Source organism: Nymphaea colorata, chromosome 13 (assembly GCF_008831285.2).
Source record: "Nymphaea colorata isolate Beijing-Zhang1983 chromosome 13, ASM883128v2, whole genome shotgun sequence".
NCBI classification, from domain to species: domain Eukaryota; kingdom Viridiplantae; phylum Streptophyta; class Magnoliopsida; order Nymphaeales; family Nymphaeaceae; genus Nymphaea; species Nymphaea colorata.
Window position 1 is genome coordinate 12,295,434 of NC_045150.1, and position 26,147 is coordinate 12,321,580.

Consider the following 26,147-nt stretch of genomic DNA (forward strand, 5'->3'; position numbering starts at 1 on the left):
AAATGTCTTACTTTGGTTCAGATTTTGGCTGTCGTGACTATAGAAACTGAGAGGGGAAATACTTGTGTGATCGTCGTTCCCGATTGATTGGATTGTGAAGGCTGAACGTTGGTTCAGTGTTTGGATTTTTTAGTGCAGTCATCCTTGTTGTTTTCATGGCACATTCAATATATACACACACATTATATATATGTATATATATCTTGAATAAGGGCACCCATTTGATGATGATGAATGATTAAAAGAACAATATGAAAAAATGTGAGAACTCATACTAGAAGATTTAACCGTCTATCATGATTTAACTGTCTGACTTGACCGTCCAAAAGTATAGGTTCCCCCCGTAGTGACTCAGATTTGACAGTCATGTATGTATGAAACAAAATTTAAAGAGTTTAAAAATATAATATAACAAAGAATGTTGCAATTATTGGTTAAGTTCAATCTTAAGTGGTAAACAATTTTATTTAGGTAGATCCTTGATTGATACTTAGTTAAAGTACTTAAAAAGTTGATTATTTTTTATATTTATGTTTAATTATTAATCATTTTACTGTTAGCATGAGCTGCAGGAGAGATTTAGATTTGATTCGATTTAGAAATTTGGTTCAACATCTTGAACTTACACAATTGGCTGCCCTTTTTAACAAATGTCACTAAGTTTCACATGTTGATAGGTGCACCCAAGTTCACAACTTATAATCCAAATTATAGAACAGCAAAGACTGAAATCTGAACTGAAACCACATGCCACAGTTCTTTACAACCACTTGCCATCTTTACTTCCACCACCTTTGCGGGTTCTTTACCGACAGTAAACACTGCTCGTGGCAGTAAGACGGGTCCATATTGAAAGGGTCTTAGCGACAATAAACAGTAAATTTCTTTCTTTAGATAAAACGTTAAGTAGGCAAGGAAGCTGTTACGGACCGACCATTTGGTCCAGACCCAAGGCCGACAGAGCAGGCCGGACCCAGCCGGCTGAAGCGCAAGGCGTCTGAGTTATGGGCTCAGACCATGGAGCACGTCGACTCTACCAAAGAGGTTGAAGCAGCACCAATTCCTGTTGCAGCGGGAGGAGTGGGAGGAGCAACTAGGTCGGAAGAGGTGCTCAAACTGGATAGGCCTCAAGGCGTTTCTGAGCTAACTGTTGGGCTCACCGTGTTAGTCGAGTCAGACCCAAATGTGAGTCCTAATATCCTAGACACTTGAGCCGTTTCTAAAGACCTAGAATCCTAGGCAATTGGCTAAGTCAAACAGACTTAGCCCATGCACGTGAACCGAAGTGTGGGCGGCAACCCACACGAGGTCCCCGCCCTGGGCTCGCAAGGCTCAGGGACGATTCGTGTTGATTTGAGCTAAGGCGCTAGGCCGATCTTTCTTTAAGTACTCAGTGATTTTGGTTCTTCATTCCAGCACTTAGCCATTCTTTTGTATACATTGAGTTTTGAATAAGAGACCTAGGCCGAGCGGGGTGTGCTCGGCGCGCTAAGTTTTGGATTAGATTAGGAAGCGGGTTAGGAATTGTCAACCCGCCTCATTTCGTTCTTGTATATATGTTTTTTGGATTTACGAGATTGTAAGCAATTTTTGAGTAATCAAGTCATTTTCCGAGTTTCGTTCTCTCTCCTCTCTCGAGGTCTCTCTCTTCTCCCTCTCGTCTCCCACCTTGCTCACCCGAGAGCTGGGCGTCTTCTCCCCCCTCGCGCCCTCTACCTCCACGGCGCCTCCTACATCTCCGAAAATTGTCCTTGAAGAGCCAAAGTCCGGAGACACCGGCATAAGGCAGCGACGACCTAGGCGGATCTCCACCACCGGCGGCGGTCCCTCCTTCGTTCACGTAAGTACCCCTATTATTGCATTTAGTATATTCGAAATCAGTGCATATTCCCTGACCCCGAGGGGATTGAGAGGCTGATTTTGATATTGGGAAGGTTGGAATCGTGGGATTTTCCATCGGTTTCAACAAGACGCCGAAAGAGGTAAAGTCTTGATCTTCTCGGTGTCGCAAGAGTTGTGTTGTCCTGGTTTGGGTTAGAGATCACCTGCCCTTGGCCTCTCCCTCGGCATACCCGAGAGTGGGGTAGAGAACTAAGGTGAGGCCTGATCGAATCCGAGTCTTACACGTCTTGAAACACCGGCTTCATCAAGCGCTTCACTTCGAGTAAGTATTGTGACATTAAGATTGAAGAAACGCCCGAGCGACTGAAAGTTCAATCTCAGTTTCTTCATCTTAGGGTCCCGATCCAGAAGAGTAAAAATAAGAAAAAGTAGTCCTTTGGCCTTAGAAAAGAACTGAAAACTAGCCTAGAAGAATCGCCAATTCCTGCTCTTCAAAATAACTCAATCTCGGCGAATTCTAACGGTTAGAGCTGAATTTCGGTAAACGGCCGGAAGATCATTGGATTCCGGTCACCGCTGCTTGCTTCGGTGGCTGCTATTGAATCCAGTGAGAAAGGACAACTTTGCCCCGCCTTTCCTGTGTTTTCCTTCAAACTTGGTAAGGGTAAAGTTGTCAAAGTGAACGAGGAACCCCGACCCCACTGCCGGCGTGCGAGAGCATTCCACCTTGATCGCTCGTGCTATCCGGGTAAGTCCTCGACCCTGCATCCCCTCCGTTGATCTTGCCCATGTGTCAACATCCTAGATCCGGTCCTTACCTCGTGCCACCACCTGCCTCCACTTGTCCCTGCTCGAGATCACTCTAGGATCTCGAGCCTCCAACTTTTTAGGAAACACCCGCAGCCGCCGCTAGCTCTTTTCCTCTCGCAATTCCCATCCGAGTCAACCCTAAATCCCATTCTCGCCTCCACCCTCCATCTTGCCAGCTGTCCTCATCTCATGAATCCCTTCCTCGCCACCTCAGCCAGCTCCCCCTCTCGCGAGTCAGCTGGGTCCCACGCGCCTTGACGCGTTACCCATCAAAGTTCTCCTTCATTTCATAACTATATTGGCAATGCATCTACCACCACCTTGTGCGGGTTCTTTACCAACAGTAAACACTGCTCGTGGCGGTAAGACGGTCCATATTCAAAGGGTCTTAGCGACAATAAACAGTAAATTTCTTTCTTTAGCTAAAACGTTAAGTAGGCAAGGAAGCCCGACACTAAAAGCGAATCATACATTACTCGGCTTTTTTTAGATTTGATCTTCTCTTAAAAAGAAAAATAAATATATCAAGAAAAACTGCAGTCTAGATCATGCCAAATTGAATGGGACGATTTTATCGGTCTCAACAATTTTTTGAAAAATCCCATTAAAAAAATACAAAATGATGAATTGAATCAATCACGATTAACATCTTGCATGGCTTAATAACCTTTAGCATACGATTTGGGCGGTAAAAAAAAAAGTTATAGAAAAAAATATAATAGTTTAGATAAATAACGTAAAAGAAATTAAGCCAAAGGTAACTTGTTGATTGCGATAACAATTAGTTCAATCCTGACGATATTAACACGGAATGGACCTGATGTCTTAATCTAATTATTTCACATTTTATTTCTCAACGTTGTATTAAATAGATAAGCGGTTCCAGATATGGCGGCTAGTTAATATTAATAATGAGAACGTTTGTATTGCCAAAATCCTTTTTGAGTGGACCGTCTTCCAAAAAGGATCAGAAAATCGGAACCGAAATCAATCTAGCATATTTTTATTGAAGGATCCGAAGCTTGTTTTCTTTTTAAATTAAAAACATACCAACAAAAAAATGGGCAAATAAATATTTTGCCACTGTCTAGATCTTGCTCATTCAAGAATCAATTGCGAGGACTAGGTTGTAAAATTGAGAAGATAAGAAGTTAGGATTTTTAAATCTTGTTGATCGTGTGATAGCCTCATATGTCAGATCCAAATCTGATCCTCATGCCCTAGATATCATAATGATTCCATATTGATGATACGATGCTGATTCCATATTGATGATATGCAAGTAGGGATGTCCATATATCTGATTTAAGTTGGATACCCACTAAACCATTTTGAAAAATTCAGATATGAAAAAAATTAATATATTTAATTTAAAAAATGACATCGGGTTTCATCTCAATTCAGATATACATAGATCGAATTTAGTTTTAAATAATTATCTATGTTTTTTGAGTTTTGAACATATACCAGATTTGGTTAAAAAATTAAGATTCAAATTCAGATATAAATGTAAAAATAAGATCAAGACTAGATTCTTTATTCATTTTTTAATCTAAACATGTGAATATCCAAAAACTTAGATATGATTCAGAATATATCAAATTCTAACCTAATCTATTGAGATCCCTATCTGCCGCCACATGCTGAATTTTGTGTTTGAACCTTAGATCCAATTAAGGAGCTGTTGGCAGGAGCTCCCAACAGAGCTGGTGAGTAAGCACCTTGATGTTTTTTTTTTAATTTGAAACCCTCAACCATGACTAATGGTTTAACAGGGGAGAGAGAGAGAGAGAGAGAGAGAGAGAGAGAGAGAGTTTCCTTTGCTGTCTTTTCTCCTCTTACATTTCCTGTATCATCTTCAACCTAGTGTCTCATCCTCTTCCTCTTAGTCAGTTATTTGTGGGTCATCCCAGTTTGCATCTGCTGTCATCTTATGTTTTCAGTCATCCTTCCTCATATCCACATGGATAGGCACACCAAATAGAGGCCAAGACTTGCGTAAGGAGGTCCACTTTTCTATCTTTCTCTGGCTGATTGATGTAGCTTTCACCAGCGAAGTCATCAACCGTCGAACAATGATGACCCTACTTCTCCCTCTTAAAATAGAAACATCAAGTTTCTATCTAATACATACATACATACATATTATGTATCTCCTTAACGTAATGAAAAGAAAAAAGCAAACCATAAGTGAAACTGCAATATATCATGTAACTCAGGAAAATGAAATAGTATCCACCACGCTCACCACTTACTCTTTTCCTTCATAAAGGGTTATCAGTCATGAATAGGCTTTACATTCTATAAAGAAAAAGTGGTGAGGTACTATCTAAAGTACATTCATGTTTTTATGTGAAATTTTATACCTACAACCTATCCACCTATTTCATTAGAGAGACCCTTCAAGGTCATCCCATATTGCAGGAGTTTGGTTGGCCTGCAAGTCTTCAACTGAAAGGAGCTCTGCACACATTGTAGTGAAGTGGGTAGCACATAATATTCTAGTCCACATCCATCCACGCAATGTCCTGCAAATTTTATCCTTTTCGGCCAGCTCATGGGATGACCGTCTGGGTTGGCAGAGCCTACTGGCTACTCGGCGTGGAGAGCACACTTAGTTTTGGAGGAGGGTCCGCTGAGTGACGGAGAGACGGGATGACCGTCTGGGTTGGTGGAGCCTACTGGCTACTCGATGTAGAGCACACTTAGTTTCGGAGGAGGACCCGCTGAGTGACAGAGGGACGAGATGATCATCTTGGCTGGCGAAGCCTACTGGGTACTCGGCGTGAAGAGCACACTCAGTTCTAGACGACAGTCTGCAGTCACCATTTGGGCTGGCAGAGACTACTGGCTACTCGGCGTGGAGAGCACACTCAGTTCTGAAGGATGGCCCGCAGAGTGACGGAGAGATGAAATGACCGTTTGGGCAGGTGGAGCCTACTGGCTACTCTGCGTGGGGAGCACACTCAGTTCCGAAGGACGGCCCATAGAGTGACGAAGAGACTCACACATAGAGAGAGAGGGAGAGAGCGGAAGAGAGAGTTTCTGCTGGTAAGATCGAAGAAAAGAAGAAGAGAAGAGAAACAGTACAAGACACACATGCGAAGAAAAAGCATGTAGCGCGCTTCGGCAGCACTGCTAGCCTTTTTCATGATGACGAAAAACCCCGATGGAGCGTGCCGAATGAAGAACGTTACTATTTACGTAATGTTGGACTAGACCATTACAGGTTTCCTTCCAATTTATCTATGCTTTTTGAGTTTTGAACATATACCAGATTTGGTTAAAAAATTAAGATTCAAATTCAGATATAAATGTAAAAATAAGATCCAGACTAGATTCTTTATTCATTTTTTAATCTAAACATGTGAATATCCAAAAAGTTAGATATGATTCAGAATATATCAAATTCTAACCTAATCTATTGAGATCCCTATCTGCGGCCACATGCTGAATTTTGTGTTTGAACCTTAGATCCAATTAAGGAGCTGTTGGCAGGAGCTCCCAACAGAGCTGGTGAGTAAGGACCTTGATGTTTTTTTTTTTAATTTGAAACCCTCAACCATGACTAATGGTTTAACGGGGGAGAGAGAGAGAGAGAGAGAGAGAGAGAGAGAGAGAGAGAGAGAGAGTTTCCTTTGCTGTCTTTTATCCTCTTACATTTCGTGTGTCATCTTCAACCTAGTGTCTCATCCTCTTCCTCTTAGTCAGTTATTTGTGGGTCATCCCAGTTTGCATCTGCTGTCATCTTATGTTTTCAGTCATCCTTCCTCATATCCACATGGATAGGCACACCAAATAGAGGCCAAGACTTGCGTAAGGAGGTCCACTTTTCTATCTTTCTCTGGCTGATTGATGTAGCTTTCACCAGCGAAGTCATCAACCGTCGAACAATGATGACCCTGCTTCTCCCTCTTAAAATAGAAACATCTAGTTTCTATCTAATACATACATACATACATATTATGTATCTCCTTAACGTAATGAAAAGAAAAAAGCAAACCATAAGTGAAACTGCAATATATCATGTAACTCAGGAAAATGAAATAGTATCCACCACGCTCACCACTTACTCTTTTCCTTCATAAAGGGTTATCAGTCATGAATAGGGCTTACATTCTGTAAAGAAAAAGTAAGTGGTGAGATACTATCTAAAGTACATTCATGTTTTTATGTGAAATTTTATACCTACAACCTATCCATCTATTTCATTAGAGAGACCCTTCAAGGTCATCCCATATTGCAGGAGTTTGGTTGGCCTGCAAGTCTTCAACTGAAAGGAGCTCTGCAAACATTGTAGTGAAGTGGGTAGCACATGATATTCTGGTCCACATCCATCCACACAATGTCGTGCAAATTTTATGCTTTTTGGCCAGCTCATATCCCCTAGTAGCTAACTGGTCAAAAATAGATATAATCCAATTCAAATGCTCCACGATAGGCAACAATACCTTTGTGAGCCTATGAAATTCTCGTTGAAGATAAGAGATGCTAGCTTCCGAGATCTGTGAATAAGCTTTCACAAGCTTGTCCCATAATTCCTTCACTGAACACTCGTCAGGAACATGCACCAGCACCTCTTGGGAAAGGGTAGAAGTAATAAAAGCAATGGCTTCCTGATTGCGTTTCAACTACATTTCAAATTTAGGATTTGGAACTGATTCTTTAGTGGCAACTCCAATCCAATCCTTGGTCTCATATGTGGTTCAAAAGAGACTGGGTAGAACTATCTAAGTGTTCTGATAGACCTTGATGAATGGGAAGACTGGATGCTCCCAAGTAGGAGAATTGGTATTGGTAAGTTTTCATAAATAAGCTGGCCCATAAAGTTAAAAGAGATGATAGACTGAGAGTAAGAATCCATGGAACAGCTCAGAAAGAGACCTGTTTTAAAGAATTACTCAGCAAAAAAGGAATACTAGCAGCCAAGGACATAAAAAAATCAATGAACAACATCGACGTTCAATGCTTACGTTGTTTTTTCTGGAACAGACCAGATTAGAGTAACATGGCTGCAACAATTAACTTATTGTACAACAGATTAACTTTTGATCTGAATCCCTTTTTTCCCTTTTTAGCTTTAGGGAGGAAGAATGAAAAACAATAAGGTAAAAGATGAGCAAAGAATTAAAAAAAAAGGATTTTGATGGCTGCTGGGGACAGACTCTACTAGAAAAAGCAAACAATTTCAATGTCAGGAAAAGAGAAATAGAGAGAATCACGGCTGACCAAGATCAAATGGGGGACAAAAAAGATACTTCCATATATTAAGGCAAAAGACAGTTCACCAGAGACAAAAGGAAGATTAAGGCAGAATGATGGCCAAAGGAGAAGATTAGAATGATGGCCAAAGGAGAAGATTAGGCCAGAATGACTAAATGAAATTCATATATAAAGGACATCAATAGAGGATATGAATTATGGCAAACAGAAAAACGATAGAAGAGTGTCAACTAGGATAGAACGACTGCAAGACAGAGAAAATACTGAGGTGAAAGAGAAATAGAAGGAAAGAAAATTCAGAAAGAATCATCATATCTCAGTGGGTTCAGTCCAAGCCCACATGTGCTCTGATACCATGTGAGAAGTCCTCGGAAAATCATCACTCCAGAAAAAGGGAGAGAAGGAAAAGTTGAAGATCTGTACATCTTGATGTTTCTGACATGCACAAAAGATTAATAAAATAACATGACGCCCTAATGTGAACCTTTACAAAAATTACCTCAAGCATGATGGGTAATCACAAAAGATGTAGAAACAACACACCCTATGCAAATAATGGCAGTCGGGTCCATGATGGACCCAGACCCAATAATATTAGTACATACAATTCTTAACAAGCTTGACCATTTTGATGCTCCCCTTTTCATGGCATGTAGCACATTAGGATTGTGCACCTAGTTTTATAACTAAAAGGCTAATGAACAATGCCTGTATGTTCTTTTCTATGACTATTTGATTTCGTTAAATCTAATTTAGTTAATGATTGATAGTCCTGATTATATACTAGAACCAGATAAATAAGAAAAAAGACTTGTATGTAACATATAGTGACAAATAACAGAGGAAAGAAATCTCATATTTTCATCTAATATGAAACTGGAAAACTTTTAATCATGAAGCTGATTTAATGTATGCGAAATGCATGGGTTGAAGCTGATCTTTCTGATTGGGATAAGACAAGCTTCTTTTATAAAGAAGCATGCAGGAAAGAAGTTTTTAGAACTTGGAATAATTTCTCCCAATATTTAACATTGGCTCCACAACAGCAACAATAATCTACAAAGGCAGCCCCATTCAGAGTGTAGACACATAAAAAATATTTCTACATATCATGGTTCTCTAGCACATCTAGAAAACTCAAAGTAAATTTAACAGGTTCTTTGCTTGATTATTTTTGAAAGAGATGAGCTCAATTGAAACAACCTTTGGCAAAGTGAAAATCTACCTGATTAAGTTGATCAGGTGGTACTGTACCATTATCAGGCCCGTAATCTTGGTCGTCCACAGGAAACAAGCTGTCTAAATCAGATGCTGAAGTTGAGATTCAGGTGGTACTGTCAGGTAATTTAACATTCTCTCAAGGTCAGAGAAAGTGTTTATGGATGACCTAGCATTCATGTTATCCAAATATGAAATTGAATTTCCATACAGATCACCAAGATTCTGCATGTCCTGGCAAGGGTGTGATTGGCATATCATGCATGATTGCATTCCAAGGCTTATATGGGTGGAGTTCATGGGGTCGGTCCCAAAAGGGCTAGTGAATGGTTGAGTTGCAGAGCTTAAACCTGGAAAATCATTCTGAGCACATTGGAATATTTGATTAATGCCTTCGCTTCCTGTTTCGAATTCTGCCAGTGGATACCCAGTACTCTGTTCATGCATATTATGAGATATGACTGCACTTGTTCCTGCATGCAGACCATCAAACTGAAAACCATCCACCATCAATCCAGTCTTAGAACCAGGAGGCAGGAGCTACACCAAAATGAGATGTGTTAGCCAAATTTAACTGGTCATTATTTGCAGCTTGCTGACCAAAAGCATATCCGTGAAATGGCAGAAGTTCATGGTCACCATGGTTCAAATTTGAACTCGAACTCCACATGGTTGAAGTAGGATCATATCCCGATTAAGCTACATATGGATTTTGAAGGGTGCTTTCATCTCCCTGCTTTCTCTGCTCCTACATGAAGGATGGCATTGGTGGATTTTGAAGGCCGCTTTCATGTCCCTGGTTTCTCTGTTCCTGCATGAAGGATGGTGCCTTTCCTATAACGCTTGCTGGATCAGTAGACTTCATCAGTCTGTAAGTCCCCAAGCCTCTTCTATCATTTGTCCTGAAACCGCTATAGTAACTAGGCATGTTGGTGAAAGAACCAAGAGAGCCACTCTGCGGTTCCGCTACAGCTGTGGGAGGTAAAGGCTGTGTCACTTGGTTTGCTAGACGAGGACCTGTGGAAGAACCAAGGCCATCAGAAACGGGACGATCTTTATGTTCTCTACCTTCTGCCTCACGTTTTCTTCGGCAAATTCTGTGTTTCTGCATTCACAAACACATAAACAGTTCTTTTCAGGAGTTTTGAGATGGATGACTGTTGGTTAAGAAAACATTTGATATCTTCTTAGGTGTTGCTTGGACTTTTTCCCTAAAAGGAACTCTTCCTGTTTGGGCCTTGCTTCAGCTGGAGCAACTTGGGACAAAAAGTAGAGTTACTTGGATCTGCAGTTCATATCAGAGAGGTTATACTGTGTTCTACAAGTGAATGGTTAGATAAGGTGAAACGGGGAAACCAGTGGAGAGACTTAGCGTTCCCATGGGTCTTGTTGGGTTGTCAATGTGTTGGATTTGGGTCAAGATTCAAACTCTCTGGATCCATCTCAATATGTTTTCTCCCTATCAAATTTGGGTTCACTGCCAAATCTGGGCCAACTAGCTTAAGTTTTAATTTTACATGCAAATGGGTCACATCTTTGTTGGGATTAGGAGTTGGATGCAGATTATGTCAAACCCAGATCCGATTATCCTCAACTTATCTAGATCTCACTAAACTCATCTGGATGTCAAGCATGGCATTCTAAAGGGGAGAAGCAACAAAAATTGCACATGAAAAACTTAAAATTCCTGGGTCAGTAGGTCCTACTCATATGAAAGACCGCTGATTTTCTCTCATCATCATCAACGGAAAATGGATAGATAAAGTTCAAAGGTTTAATATATAAAAACCATAGGATAATAAATTCAGCTTAACATCTAGAGGCGGACCTCATATCATTGTCGGTCCAAATCTGAGCCTTTGTTTTCCTTATAAAAACTTACCCATACAGAGCAAAAGACATAGTATGGGTAATTTCTTAGGCTTGTGTGCATTAATGAAAAAAAAAACCTCAAGAATATGATAAAACCTGTTAGTTAAATGAAATTTATCAATAACCGTAATATTTTGTTCCCAAGAAATGAATTTCACCTGCAATCTGCGGACTATCTGTTTCCTTGTCAGCTCTGTAACACCCATAACGTCGAGTATCTTCCAACGAGTGGCATCTAATCCATTCAATTGTCATAAAGTAGCCCAGTGAAATACTATCCTTGAAACAAAGATATACAAAAATATTGCACATGAAAATGCTTAGCTTTTGATAAAATGGTTCCAATCTTTTAGCAAATTCCATTTAAACCTTTTTCACTCAAGCAGGCAACTGAAAGAGTTTGAAACTTGATCAGGACGGTTCGTTATTTCACTAAAATTACAGCGGATTTCAGCAAAATATTATATCCAAAGGAATAAATTTAATTGCCTACATTCAAAACCCAACTGGTCTACAGCAAAAGCGAACTTCTTCTTCAGATCCATCGTCCAGATGAACCTCTTCTTCCATTTCGGAGATGGTGGCGGAGATTCAGGCACAGGCGCCGTCTGCTTACTGGCAGTGCCTTCTTCAGCCTCTGTGACGGCAGCTTTGCCATGGGGATCTCTCTTCCCGAGTTTAAACTTCTTGTGCCGCAGAACGTGCTGCCACAGGTTTCTGAGCACATGACATGAGGGTAAAGCGGCTTCAACGGCACGGCCTTCACACCACTAAGTGTTGCCTTGACAAGGCTCTCCTGATCAGCATTATCTGATACAACTGTTCTCAGCACAACACAGACGTAAGTTTGGGTTATAATTCTTACATCAGATAAATAATCTCTCTCACAAACAGGATCTGCAGTGAATGATAAGGGAAAGGTTTTCAGAGAAAAAAAAGAAAATCTTATGAAGGATGTTGATGTTAATACGAATCTGTAACCTTTACACTTTTAATTCACAATTTTCAAATCAGAAGTCTCCTTATTTAGAAATAAAGGAGATCTCAAATCCAAGTTATCTGCAATACTTAAAATCATGGCCTTTGGATCCCCTTGTGAATCCACTTCAGAATCTAAATAACCATGTCAGTTTGCCAAAAGCTGCAGTTCAAATATCGCTCCAACAGCCTTCCACTCAAGGGCCCATACATAGATGTAAATTGGATCTGGTATAGCTTTTGCAGAGCTCAACTAACAGGATTTAGGCCAGTGAAACTTGTGGCAGGAATCTGAATTCAGATTGACAAGAGACAAAACCAAATCCCATTTTGGATCTGGATTCGGAAGATGCCCGTGAAATTCAATAAAAAAAATACTAGCCCATACTAATTTGGTTTTGACTTTCATAAAGTTGATTAACATCTCTCTCTCTCTCTCTCTCTCTCTCTCTCCACACATACACACACAGACCCCAGACCACTTGGGTAAGGGATAAAAATTAGACCTCTTAAATTCATGTTAAAAAGTGTTTTAAATAAATGCGAACTTACTAATGTGTTTGCAAACACTAATTTAATATAAATCCCTTTTAGTTTAAACCATTTTTTTGGAAAAAAAAATTGATCTTTCTACTATCACAATTTTGATGCTATTAGATATGTTTTAATATATGTTTCTCACCAAATCACTCTTAAACTTATCGATAAGGTTAGATTGCAAAAAAATATTTTAACAATCAACTTTAATGGGTCAGGACTGTCTGGTTTTTGTCTTTTATCCAAATGGTCTGGTTTTTATCAACTTTTATATATATATATATATATATATATATATATATAACAACCCCATGTTCACATTTTGTAAAAAAATATTTTAACAATTAACTTTAATGGGTCAGGACTGTCCGGTTGTTGCAGAGTTAACTAATCATACATCTACTTATGACTGATCTGCATACATCCGATTTTGATGATAATGCCAAGGACGTAAATGTTCCAATTGATTTAATCTGAATTTTACATTGGAAACAAAATTCAACCGGTTGGAAAATCAAATCCTGTACAACGTGAAGTTGTACTTCTTATACTATATGTTTGATAGTCTGTTTCATAAGTAGTAGTAACTTTTATAAGGAGAAAAGATAGCACCTCCACGACAAATCAAATCAAGATTATACAAGAGAAACCTAGAAAATAATAGGCACACAAATATTCCACATTACTGAATTCCTTACATGAAATTGCAAAGACAAATTTCTATTTAATTAATAACAACAAGGGCTTCATGACTCAAAATTAATACATTGGATATTACATTTCCAACTTCATACCAAACACACATTCACACAAGAGCAATCCGATTCAAAACATGTATGATGGAAGTGTAAAAGTCGTCTATCTTGACGTTCAAGGAAGCCCACCGCCAAGTCCTCCACTAGCACCACCACTAAATCCACCGCCTAAGCCACCGATCCCACCGCCTCCACGAAAACCACGGCCGCCACCTGCACCCAGTCCACCTCCTGCACCAGTTCCGCCACCAACGCCACCGCCAAGGCCACCAAGTTCGCCACCACCACCGAACCGTCCACCACTTAGTCCAGCACCGCCACCAAAGACTCCACCTTCTTCTTCATCGTCATCTTCATAATTATACCTGTCATCATAACCATCCTAACCACTATAGTCATCATCATCTGAATAAGACTGGTTATCATAACCAATATAGTCATCACCATTATCATCATCATCATCATCATCTTCTTCTTCTCCTTCTTATTCTTTTTCTTCTTCACAATTATACCAGTCATCGTCAACATTAGAGTCATCATCATCCTCAATGTCATCAGCATCTTCCATCTTTTTTCTCATTCTTCTTCTTCTTCTTTTTTTTGCTCTTTTGTCTTCAACTGCTTAGTGTTATCATAATCCTCATTGCTGACTAGATCAACAAATACTTTTTCTCCTCCTTTCATATCATCATCCTCACTGTTGCCTAGACCAACAAATACTTTTTCTCCTACTTTCATGACATTTGAGTGCATTCCTTCTTGGTGGCTTTTCAAAGACGAAGTTGAATCCTCATTATCTTCCCCACTGCTCATGAGCTCAATTGCTCCCTTCTTCTCACATTTTCCATTAATAGAGGAGCAAATTGTGATCCATAGCTTCCTGCATTTCATTTTTGTCCTCCATAACCTTTCAAAAACCCTGGAAGATGTGTCTGATGGTTCCTTCCCTTTCCATGAACTTGAACACTCTTTTTCCTTCCAAACTTTCTCATTTCAACATCATTGCCATCCTCCGCTATCTTACCTTTCTGCACATTCGAACTCCTGTTTCTTCTCTTGAGCTTCTCTGCATGATCACTGCCCTCCTCTTCTTCGCTCAAGAGAATGACTTCTTTGGTTCTCTTGACTTTTCTACTACTTGAACAATGAGGAACTCTTGCATGCTCCCTTCTTGAACAATCCACAGCCTAAAAAGGCAAAAAAAAAAGAAAAGAAAAATCTTAAACTGAAGCTTAAACCACCTTTTATTTAGAAAAAGAAAACGCAGAACAACTCTTACGGGAGGAAGAGACATTTGGCTTCTTGTTCTTCAAGCAATTCAGTTCAAGGCTGCCAAGAGACATGCATTAAGAAAAAAAATGGTTGGTAAAAAATGATGAAATATATAGAAAAGAAATGAACAAATAACATGAAAAAATACAGAGCAATATTTTCCAACTTGAAACTCACTTTGATTTCCATTTCCATTAGATTATTTAAGCACAAAAAAATCAACATCTTAAAAAGATACATGGAAACAAAAAAGATAGTTATAAAATCCAAAACTAAAGTATAAGAAACTTAAATGCATGAGTAGCAGATTCACTGTCAAATCAAATGTCTCTTTGGTCATTGCATTTCTTTAAAATCTATTTAACATCTACAACAAAAAAAGATGTGGAGGACGGCCCGCAGAGTGATGGAGAGAAGAGATGACTATCTGAGATGGCGGAGCCTACTGGCTACTCGGCATGGAGAGCACACTCAACTCCGGAGGACGGCCCGTAGAGTGATAGAGAGACGAGATGACCGTTTGGGCGGGTGGAGCCTACCGGTTGCTCGACGTGGAGAGCACACTCAGTTCTAGAGGACAGCGTGTAGAGTGATGGAGAGACGAGATGACCGACTGGGCTGGCGGAGCCTATCAGCTACTCGGCATGGAGAACACACTCAGTTCCGGAGGACGAGATGACCGTCTGGGCTGGCGGAGCCTACCAACTACTCGACGTGAGAGCACACTCAGTTCCGAAGGACGGCCCGCAGAGTGACGGAGGGATGAGATGACCGTCTGGGCTAGCGGAGCCTACCGACTACTCGGCGTGGAGAGCACACTCAGTTCTGGAGGACGGCCCGCAGAGTGACGGAGAGACGAGATGATCGTTTGGGCTGGTGGAGCCAACAGGCTACTAGGCGTGGAGAGCACACTCAATTCCAAAGGACGACATGCAGAGTGACGCAGGGACGGGATGATTGTCTGCACTAGCGGAGCCTACCGACTACATCGGCATGGAGAGCACACTCAGTTTGGGAGGATGGCCCGCAGAGTGATGCAGAGACGGGATGACTGTCTGGGGTGGTGGAGCCTATTGGCTACTCGACGTGGAGAGCACACTCAGTTTCGGAGGATGGCCCGCAGAGTGACGCAAAGATGGAATGACCGTCTGGGTTGGCAGAGCCTACTGGCTACTCGGCGTGGAGAACACACTTAGTTTTGGAGGAGGGTCCGCTGAGTGACGGAGAGACGGGATGACCGTCTGGGTTGGCAGAGCCTACTGGCTACTCGATGTGGAGAGCACACTTAGTTCCGGAGGAGGGCCCGCTGAGTGACGGAGGGACGAGATGATCATCTTGGCTGGCGAAGCCTATTGGGTACTCGGCGTGAAGAGCACACTCAGTTCTAGGTGACGGTCCGCAGTCACCGTTTGGGCTGGCAGAGACAACTGGCTACTCGGCGTGGAGAGCACACTCAGTTCTGAAGGATGGCCCGCAGAGTGACGGAGAGATGAAATGACCATTTGGGCAGGTGGAGCCTACTGGCTACTCTGCGTGGGGAGCACACTCAGTTCCGAAGGACGGCCCATAGAGTGACGAAGAGACTCACACATAGAGAGAGAGGGAGAGAGCGGAAGAGAGAGTTTCTGCTGGTAAGATCGAAGAAAAGAAGAAGAGAAGAGAAATGGTACAAGACACACATGCGAAGAAAAAGCATGTAGCGCGCTTCGGTAGCACTGCCGGCCTTTTTCATGATGACGAAAAACCCCGATGGAGCGTGCCGAATGAAAAACATTACTATTTATGTAACGTTGGACTAGACTATTACAAGTTTCCTTCCGTATATAATTTAAAGATTTCAAAAATATAATATATCAAAGAACATTGAAATTATTGGTTAAGATCACCTTACAGTGCTAGGGGAAAGAAACCTCTTTCATAAGCAGTAGCTTTTATAAGGAGAAAAGGTAGTGCCTCAACAACAAATCAAATCAAGATTATACAAGAGAAACCTAGAACTAATAGGCACACAAATATTCCATATTAATGAATTCCTCACATGAAATTGCAAAGACAAATTTTCAGTTAATCAATAACGGGAAGGGCTTCATGACTCGAAATTAATACATTTGATATTATATGTCCAACTTCATACCAAACACACATTCACACAAGAGCAATCAGACTCAAAACACGTACAATGGAAGTGTAAAAGTCGTCTATCTTGACGTTCAAAGAAGCCTGCCGCCAAGTCTTCCACCAGCACCACCACCAAATCCACCGCCTAGGCCACCGAGCCCACTGCCTCCACGAAAACCATGACTGCCACCTTCACCCAACCCACCTCCTACACCAGTTCCGCCACCAAAGCCACCGCCAAGGGCACCAAGTTTGCCACCACCACAGAACTGTCCACCACCTAGTCCAGCACCACCACCAAAGCCTCCACCTTCTTCTTCATCGTCATTTCATAATGATACCAATAATCAAATCCATCATAACGACTATAGTCATCATCATCTGAATCATACAGGTCAACATAACCAATATAGTCATCGCCATCGTCATCCTCGTCAATATCTTCTTCTTTTTCTTCTTCACAATTATACCAGTCAAGGTCTACATTAGAGTCATCATCATCCTCAATGTCATCAGTATCTTCCATCTTTTTCTCATTCTTTTTCTTCTTCTTCTTCATTTTGGTCTTTTGTCTTCAACTGCTTAGTGTTATTATCATCTTCATTGCTGACTAATCAACAAATACTTTTTTTCATCATTTCATGTCATCATCCTGCTGACTAGATCAACAAATACTTTTTCATACTTTCATGACGTTCGAGTACATTCCTTCTTGGTAGCTTCTCAAAGGCAAAGTTGAATCATCATTATCATCCCCACTACTTATCAGCTTAATAGCTCCATTCTTCTCATCTTTTCCACTAACAGAGGAGCAAATTGTGATCCCTAGCTTCCTGCATTTCATTTTTGTCCTCCATAACCTTCGAGAAACCCTGGAAGATGCGTCTGATGACTCCTTCCCTTTTCATGAACTTTAACACCCCTTTTTCTTAGCTATAAACACAAAAAAAAAAGATGACCGTTTGGGCTACTGGCTACTCGGCGTGAAGAGCACACTCAGTTCCGGAGGATGGCCAGTAGTGTGACGGAGAGACGAGATGACCATCTAGGGTGGCGGAGCCTACCGGCTGCTCGGCGTGGAGAGCACACTCAGTTCCGGAGGAGGGCCCACAAAGTGACAAGGAGACGAGATGGCCGTCTAGGCTGGCGGAGCCTACCGGCTACTCGGCGTGAAGAGCACACTCAGTTCCAGAGGACGACCTAGAGAGTGACGAGGAGACGAGATGAATGTCTGGGCTGGCAGAGCCTACCAGCTAACTCAGTTCCAAAGGAGGGCCAGGTGAGTGACGGGGAGACGGGATGTCCGTTTGGGCTGGCGGAGCCTATAGGCCACTCGGCGTAGAGAGCACACTCAATTCCATAGGAGGGCCCACAGAGTGACAGGGAGATGGGATAACCGTTTGGGCAGTCAAAGCCTACCGGCTACTCGGCGTGGAGAGCACACTCAATTCGGGAGGAGGTCCCACAGAGTGACAGAGAGACGGGATGACCGTCAGGGCTGGCAGAGCCTACGACTACTCGGCGTGGAGAGCACACTCAGTTCTGGACGACGGTCTGCAGTCACTGTCTGGGCTGGCAGAGCCTACTGGCTACTCGGCGTGGAGAGTACACTCAGTTCCGAAGGATGGCCCGCAGAGTGACAGAGAGATGGGTTGACCGTCTGGGTTGGCGGAGCCTACTGGCTACTCGGCATGGAGAACACACTTAGTTCCGGAGGAGGGCCCACAAAGTGACGAAGAGATGGGATGACCGTTTAAACTGGCGGAGCCTACCGGCTACTTGGCGTGGAGAGCACAGTCAGTTCCGGAGGACGGCCCATAGAGTGATGAAGAGACGCACACACAAAGAGAGAGAGAGAGAGAGAGAGAGAGAGAGAGAGAGAGAGAGAGAGAGAGAGAGTTTCTGCTAGTAAGTTCGAAGAGAAGAAAAATGGTACACGGCACACATGGAAAGAAAAAACACATAGCGCAATTCAGCAGCACTACCGGCCTTTTTAATGATGACGAAAAAGCCCCGATGGAGCGCACCGAATGAATGACATTACGATTTAGGTAACATTGGACTAGACTCTTACTGGTTTCCTTCCATACAAAATTTAAAGAGTTCGAAAATATAATATATCAAAGAACATTGGAATTATTGGTTAACAGCACCTTATAGTGTGAGGGAAAAGAAACCTCTTTCATAAGAAGTAGCTTTTACAAGGAGAAAATGTAGCACTTCCATGCCAAATCAATTCAAGATCATACAAGAGAAACCTGGAAAATAATAAGCATACAAATATTCCATATTACCAAATTCCTCATATGAAATTGCAAAGACAAATTTTCTTTTAATCAATAATAGGAAGGACTTCATGACTAGAAATTAATACGTTTGATATTATATTTCCAACTTCATACCAAACACATATTTACACAAGAGCAATCAGACTCAAAACACGTACGATGAAAGTATAAAAGTCGTTTGACTTGACGTTCAAGGAAGCCCGCCGCCACCAGCATCAACACCAAATCAATCGCCTAAGCCACTGAGCCCACCGCCTCCACGAAAACCACGACCGGCACCTCCACCTAGCCCACCTCCAACACCAGCTCTGTCACCAAAGCCACCGCCAAGGCCACCAAGTTCGCCACCACCACCGAACCGTCCACCACCTAGTCCAGCACCGGCATCAAAGCCTCCACCTTCTTCTTCATCGTCATCTTCATAATTATACTGGTTATCATAACCATCATTCATCATCATATGAATCAGACTGGACATCATAACCAATATAGTCATCACCATCGTCATCATTGTCAGTATCTTCTTATTCTTCTTGCTCTTTTGTCTTGAACTGCTTAGTGTTATCATCATCCTCATTGCTGACTAATCAACAAATACTTTTTCTCCTCCCTTCATATCATCATCCTCACTGCTGACTAGATCAACAAATACTTTTTCTCTTACTTTCATGACGTTCGAGTGCATTCCTTCTTGGTAGCTTCTCAAAGGCCAATTTGAATCCTCATTATCATCCCTACTGCTCATGAGCTCAATTGCTCTGATATAGGAGCAAATTGTGATCCGTAGCTTCCTGCATTTCATTTTTGTCCTCCATAACCTTCGAGAAACCCTAGAAGATGCGTCTAATGGTTCATTCCCTTTCCATGTTGAACACCTCCTTTTCCTTCCAAACTTTCTCATTTCAACATCATTGTCATCCTTCGCTACCTGTTTCTTGTCTTCAGCTTCTCTGCATGATCACTGCCCTCCTCCTCTTTGATCAATAGAATGACTTCTTTGGTTCTCTTGCCTTTTCTACTACTTGAGCAATGAGGCGCATGCTCCCTTCTTGAACAATCCACAACTTAAAAAGACCCAAAAAAAAGGAAAGGAAAAATCTTAAACCTGAAGCTTAGAACACCTTTTATACAGAAAAAGGAAATGTGGAAGAACTCTTACAGGAGGAAGGGAGATTTGGGTTCTTGTTCTTCTAGCAATTCAGTTCAAGGCTACCAAGAGACATGCATTAAGAAAAAAAAGTTGTTGGTAAAAGATGACAAAGAATATAAAAAGAAAATGAACAAATAACTTGAAAAAATACAGAGCCATATTTTTCAACTTGAGTCTCACTTTGAGTGCCATTCCATTAGATTATTTAAGCACAAAAAAATCAACATCTTAAAAAGATACATGGAAACAAAAAAGATAGATATAAAATCCAAAACTAAAGTATAAGAAACTTAAATACAAGAGTAACAGATTCACTATCAAATCAAATGTCTCTTTAGTCCTTGCATCTCTTTAAAATCCATTTTATGTCTACAACAAACAACCAGTCTACACTTTTCATTTGCCATTTTTTAATTACATGCTAAACAAAATGCACTAATTTCCAGCAACATGGCATTTTCTGAATGTATCGTTTTGGATCCACATATGTTAACTTTCTTAAAAGCTTGAATCCAAGAAACATAATCCATAGTTGCTATGAAAAACAAACATAAAAAAAAAGTAAAACCCAACAAAAGAAGAAAAGGAGAACAAGGTCGTCAGTTATACCTGAAAATGACACTTTACAACAATGGTTTGCCAAAGCCACAGTGTGAAAGAAAAGGAGCACAAAAACAAGAGAGAAAAGGGTCAGTGCAGCATAAAAAAAAATAAAAATAGAACACAGAGAAATATAAAACTAGCTATCTGCAAAAATGGTAGAAAAAGAAAAACAAGAAAAACAGAAACAAGAAGAAGAACATTTATAAGGTGCACACTGTAGTGTTCATTCAGTGGGATAGTGCAGCAAGAGAAATGGAGTCACTTCAAAACAAATATATGGCGGGTTCACCTGAACTGATGTCGTACAACGTGGTTTCCTGGTTCCTGTATCCTGGAACGTAAAAGGAAATGATTCTTGCAACATGAAAGAAAAAGGAAAGAAAAACAATGCATAAGAAAAGAACAATATATAAACCAAAAAATTAGAATAACAACCATAAGAAAAAAGATGAAAAATGAAACACACCACTTGAAAAAAAAAGGCTACAAAAAGTAAAAGAAAACTAACAAATACAAAAAAAAAAAGATGACCGTATGGGCTACTTCCTGCTCGGCGTGAAGAGCACACTCGGTTCGGAGGACGGCCCGCAGAGTGTCGGAGAGATGAGAAGACCATCTGGGCTGGCTGAGCCTACTGGCTACTCGGCGTGGAGAGCACACTCAGTTTCGGAGGACGGCCCGCAGAATAACGGAGAGACGAGATGACCGTCTGGGCTGGTGGAGCCTACTGGCTACCTGGCGTGGAGAGCACACTTAGTTCTGGAGGACGGCCGTAGAGTGACGGAGAGACGAGATGACTGTCTAGGTTAGCGGAGCCTACTGGCTACTCGGAGTGGAGAGCACACTGAGTTACGAATGACGGCCCGAAGAATGACGGAGAGACGAGATGAAGGTCTGGGCTGACGAAGCCTATTGGCTATTCAGCGTGTAGAGCACACTCAGTTCCGGAGGAGGGCTAACGGAGAGATGAGTTGACCGTCTGGGCTGGAAGAGCCTACTGGATACTCGGCGCGGAGAGCATACTCAGTTTCGGAGGTCCGCAGAGTGACGAAGATACGAGATGACCGTCTAGGCTGGCGGAGCCTACTAGCTACTCTGCGTGTAGACAACACTCAGTTTGGAGGGCGGCCCGTAGAGTGATGGAGAGATGAGATGACCGTCTGGGCTGGCGTAGCCTACTGGCTACTCGGCTTGGAGAGCACACTTAGTTACGGAGGAGGGACCACAGAGTGACGGAGAGACGAGATGACTTTCTGGGCTGGCGGAGCCTACTGGCTACTCGGCGTGGAGAGCACACTCAATTCCCAAGGAGGCCCGGAGAGTGACGGAGTGACGAGATGTCCGTCTGGTTTGGTGGAGCCTACTGGCTACTCGGCGTGGAGAGCACACTTAGTTCGGAGGAGGGCCCGCAGAGTGACGGGGAGACGAGATGACCGTCTTGGCTGGCAGATCCTACTGGCTAATCGTCGTGGAGAGCACACTCACTTCCGAAGGACGACCTGTAGAGTGACGGAGAGACGAGATGACCGTCTGGTCTGGTGGAGCCTACTCACTAGTCGGCGTGGAGAGCTCACTCTGTTCCGGAGGACAGTCCGCAGAGTGACGTAGAGACGCACAGAGAGAGAGGAAGTTTCTGTTGGTAAGATCGAAAAAAAGAAGAAGAAGAGAAGAGAAATGAAACAGAACGCACATGGAAAGAAAAAACACTTAACGCACTTCAGCAGCACTTCCAGCCTTTTTCATGATGACGAAAAGGCCCCAATGGAGCCCACTGAATGAAGGACGCTACTATTTAGGTAAAGTTGACTAGATTGGTACAAGTTTCCTTCCGTACAAAATTTAAAGAGTTCATAAATATAATATATCAAAGAACATTCGAATTATTGGTTAAGTTCAATCTTAAGGGGTAAACAATTTTATTTAGGTAAATCCTTGATTAATACTTAATTAAAGTGGTCACCAATTTCTCTCATCATGTTCATATATAGCATCAATCAAAACATTTGGTGGTTCTCTGTAAATAGATGAAATGTGAGACTGGTCATCGCAAATTGATTTAAATCTTTCACGCCGTACCTTTCATGAGCAAAAAAATCATTAAATTAAGTACAAGAGACTCATTTTCTATTATTTTTAAAAAAAAGTGGCTCAAATTATTGAAGACCTCAAATAAATCAACGTTCACTCCATCATGCTATCTTAAGGAAATTAAAATAGAAAGGAAGTCCTCGCTTGTAGACGCAGAAATTTTTAGGAAGTTGGTAACAATGATGATCCTTTATGAATTTGTCTTTAAAAATGCAAGCTTTGCCACACCCCTAAGGATCCATTAAACTATTAGTTTCATCATAGCATAATTCTGCTTAATTTTTAGCAAAAAGTTATGTGTTAATTTAATTACTTAATAATTATACACATATTAAATTATCGTATTTTATATAAGATTTGAGAAGTAGACACCTGTTCATGTGAGAAATTTACCCAGCTACCATTGAACTTTTTATATTACCAATGAACTTTTTGTCTCCTTTTATGTCAAAAAACTTCGAGCAAGCAATCCGCAAGTTGGAATTCAAATTAAGGTTGATGGTAAAAGTTATTGTTGTGGTGGTCTTTGGCCATCTTATTCATTGTAAAGAAGAATACTAACCTGATCTATTGCCATCCTTATCTGCCGCCACATGCTGAATTTGTGTTTGAACCTTAGATCCAGTTAAGGAGCTGTTGGCAGGAGCTCCCAAGAGAGCTGGTGAGTGAGCTCCTTGGTGATTTTTTATTTTTTATTTTTTTTTTGAAACCCTCAACCTTGACTAGTGGCTTAACAAGGGAGAAAGGGAGAGAGAGAGAGGGGGCTTCTCTCCATTGCACATAAATCAAATATGCCTGTTAGTAAAGCTCAAGTTGGTAGTCAGTGTCCCAATTAGATTTAGGGGAAACTAATATGGCTGTTAGCGCATGTAGAAGGAAGCCTTATCTAATCTACATATGGGGCAGGGAAATAGGGCTGCACACGTGCAGAGTCGAGCCTAAGCTTGCCCAGCTCGAGCTCAAACTCGAGCCAAGCAGTAGCGTAGCTACATATAGGCTGGCGTGGGCAGTTGCCCACGCCAGCAACAAAAGTTTTACTTATTTTTGCATATTTTTACATAGATTTTTTACAATTTTTTACTTATTTATATATGTTGTGTCCCTTCAGAAATGAGAATTTCTATAACAGTGCCCCATAGCCAAAAATTTCTGGATTCGCCACTGGAGCCAAGCTCCCTAACACAAGCTAGATATTAAACGTTTACCAATAAAAAAAATTGGGCAAATAAATATTTTGCGATTGTTCAGATCTTGCTCATTCAAGAATCAATTGCGAGGACTAGGTTGTAAAATTGAGGAGATAACAAGTTCAGATTTTTAAATCGTGTTGATCGTGTGATAGCCTCATATGTCAAATCCAAATCTTGTGTGCGTGCATGTGTGTGAAAGAGAAAAGTGAGAAGATTGAAGAAGTTTGGTGGTGATGCCATTTCAGACTGTACATCCAAGCTTTGGGGAGAGAGAGAGGTACTTATCATCTGTGCTGTTTCAAGAGTTAAGAGATGAAGCTGCTGGTATGCAGCCGGTCCAGTAGATCGAAGAAATTAAACATCATATGTACAAGGCTCTCTCTCTCTCACACATTGCCCATATGCGATGCATGTGCTGATGTTAGTAGTTCATAGGCACGAGGTAAAATTGTAGAATTAATTCATGTTGATGTTATTCTGAATATAAAAAATTCTGTGATCCTATAGTCATTGCAACGAGCCCCCGAAACTGAACCCTCCAAGGCGTTAGAAGCCTTCACAAGTGCTCCATCTCCAATCTCCTGATCATCAGACTGACGGTAGAACCGCTCTTCACTCATATGTTTTATCATTCTCTTGATCGATTTTCATTGTACAGTGGAAAAATCATCAAAAGATTAATTAACCTCATTGCAAATGGTATCCTCGAGTGCTCGGTGGACTGATCAAATTAAGCTTTTAAGGAACTTGAATTGGGAAAAATCGATTTTCAAATGGAAGTGGGAAATCTGTCCAGCTTTTTCAAAATCAAGAATGGAGGACCCCCCAAAAGAAAAAAGCAGCTTTTAAGAGAAAGTGCTATTTCTTATTGTTGAATTCAGAAAGCTAATTTACCATCGTTCGAATAAGAGCTTTAGTTATATTTTTGAGCAAATATGTCGTCTAAAGGGGCTCTACCTGGCCACGAGAAGGATACCAAATTCGACCAGACGAGACAAAGTTGTTGATTGACAAATTCATAAAAGGAACTAACTCTTCAAAATGTAAAGGTGACAATGACGAGATGCCTTGACTGCCGTTCATCTCACTCTGGAATGTCCGATGGACGGTTCCAATGGATGAGATTGTCACTGGCAACTATGCATGCGATGGAACTTGCATAACATAAATATGCATAGACATGTACATATATCGAGTACAATTAAAGATGAAAATGCTTTCATTTAAATAGGAAAAAATAACTTTTCTAAAAACAAAAAAGGAAATAAAAAAAATTAAAAACTAAAAAAAACATTTTTTCAATAATTCTATAATTATCTTTTTTCAATAATTCTACCATCTCATGGTCGTCTGTAATTGTTCTATCCCTTTTGATGAATAGTAAGGAGCACAAAAACAAGAGAGAAAAGGGTCAGTGCATGGTAGCATGATTTTACAGACAATTTTGAGATTTATATAGAAATATTTTTCCTTCAGAAGCATGCGAAGGAACCTTGCATAACATAAATACAAATGTGCATAGGCATGTACATATAGCCCAGGTATGATTGAGGGTTTTACAAGTTTCTCATTAAGAAAAAAGTCATTGAACAACCTCTGCCTTTTATTTTATAACCAGTGCAGGCGCTAGATTTTCACCCGACAAATTTTATTGACTTTAATTTTTGATTATTCTCTCTGGGGAGGAAGGTAGCATAATAATCATATAAAAAAAAGATCAATGCAGACGCCTAGCACTTGCCGGAAACCTTCCCGACCGTTCCCGAGTCCGTTGAAACAATTCTCCTCCAGGTCAAGAAGAATGTGATCCCATGGCATGGCATGGACAAGCTGAAAGGGCATATAAGAAATTGATGTCGTGGTCTTTTATGATTGGTTCGAGGTGGCAGCACCTAGAAGATTTGCACTAGTGTGCTTCAGGATCAGGGCAAAACAGTTAGCGCGTGCAATCCATGCTGAACCGCAGGCTGCTGGCAGTTAACCCTAACCCTACTGGGAAGCTTTACATGACTCGTACTGTTGCTGCTGGTGCTTACATGCTGCGGTTTGCGATAGGCGCCACCTGGCTGAAGAGCCGGCAGCTTGGACAGTCATACAAGAGCAAGCTCGTCTCTCTCAGCAAGCAACCTCAACTACTTTAAGATATGCAGTAAGGCGTCTGGTACAAACTGAACATCATCAGCAGTGTTCGGTTTATTTGCTT

The 26,147-nt window shown here is 41.3% G+C and overlaps 2 protein-coding genes across 2 annotated transcripts; both read right to left on the minus strand.

Annotated features, from left to right (window-relative positions):
* Nucleotides 1-16,717: 16,717 nt before the first annotated feature.
* Nucleotides 16,718-17,151, minus strand: LOC116266683 (glycine-rich protein 5-like). Its single transcript, XM_031647995.1, has 2 exons — nt 16,989-17,151; nt 16,718-16,941 (listed from the first exon to the last, which is right to left on the minus strand). Exons 1-2 carry the CDS (start codon nt 17,149-17,151, stop codon nt 16,718-16,720), a joined length of 387 nt encoding a protein of 128 aa, XP_031503855.1.
* A 1,988-nt stretch (nt 17,152-19,139) lies between these two features.
* LOC116266684 (uncharacterized) lies at nt 19,140-19,715 on the minus strand. The gene is made up of 2 exons (XM_031647996.1): nt 19,498-19,715; nt 19,140-19,383 (listed from the first exon to the last, which is right to left on the minus strand). The coding sequence occupies exons 1-2, from the start codon at nt 19,713-19,715 to the stop codon at nt 19,140-19,142; spliced, it is 462 nt and encodes a 153-aa protein (XP_031503856.1).
* Between the last annotated feature and the right edge of the window lie 6,432 nt (nt 19,716-26,147).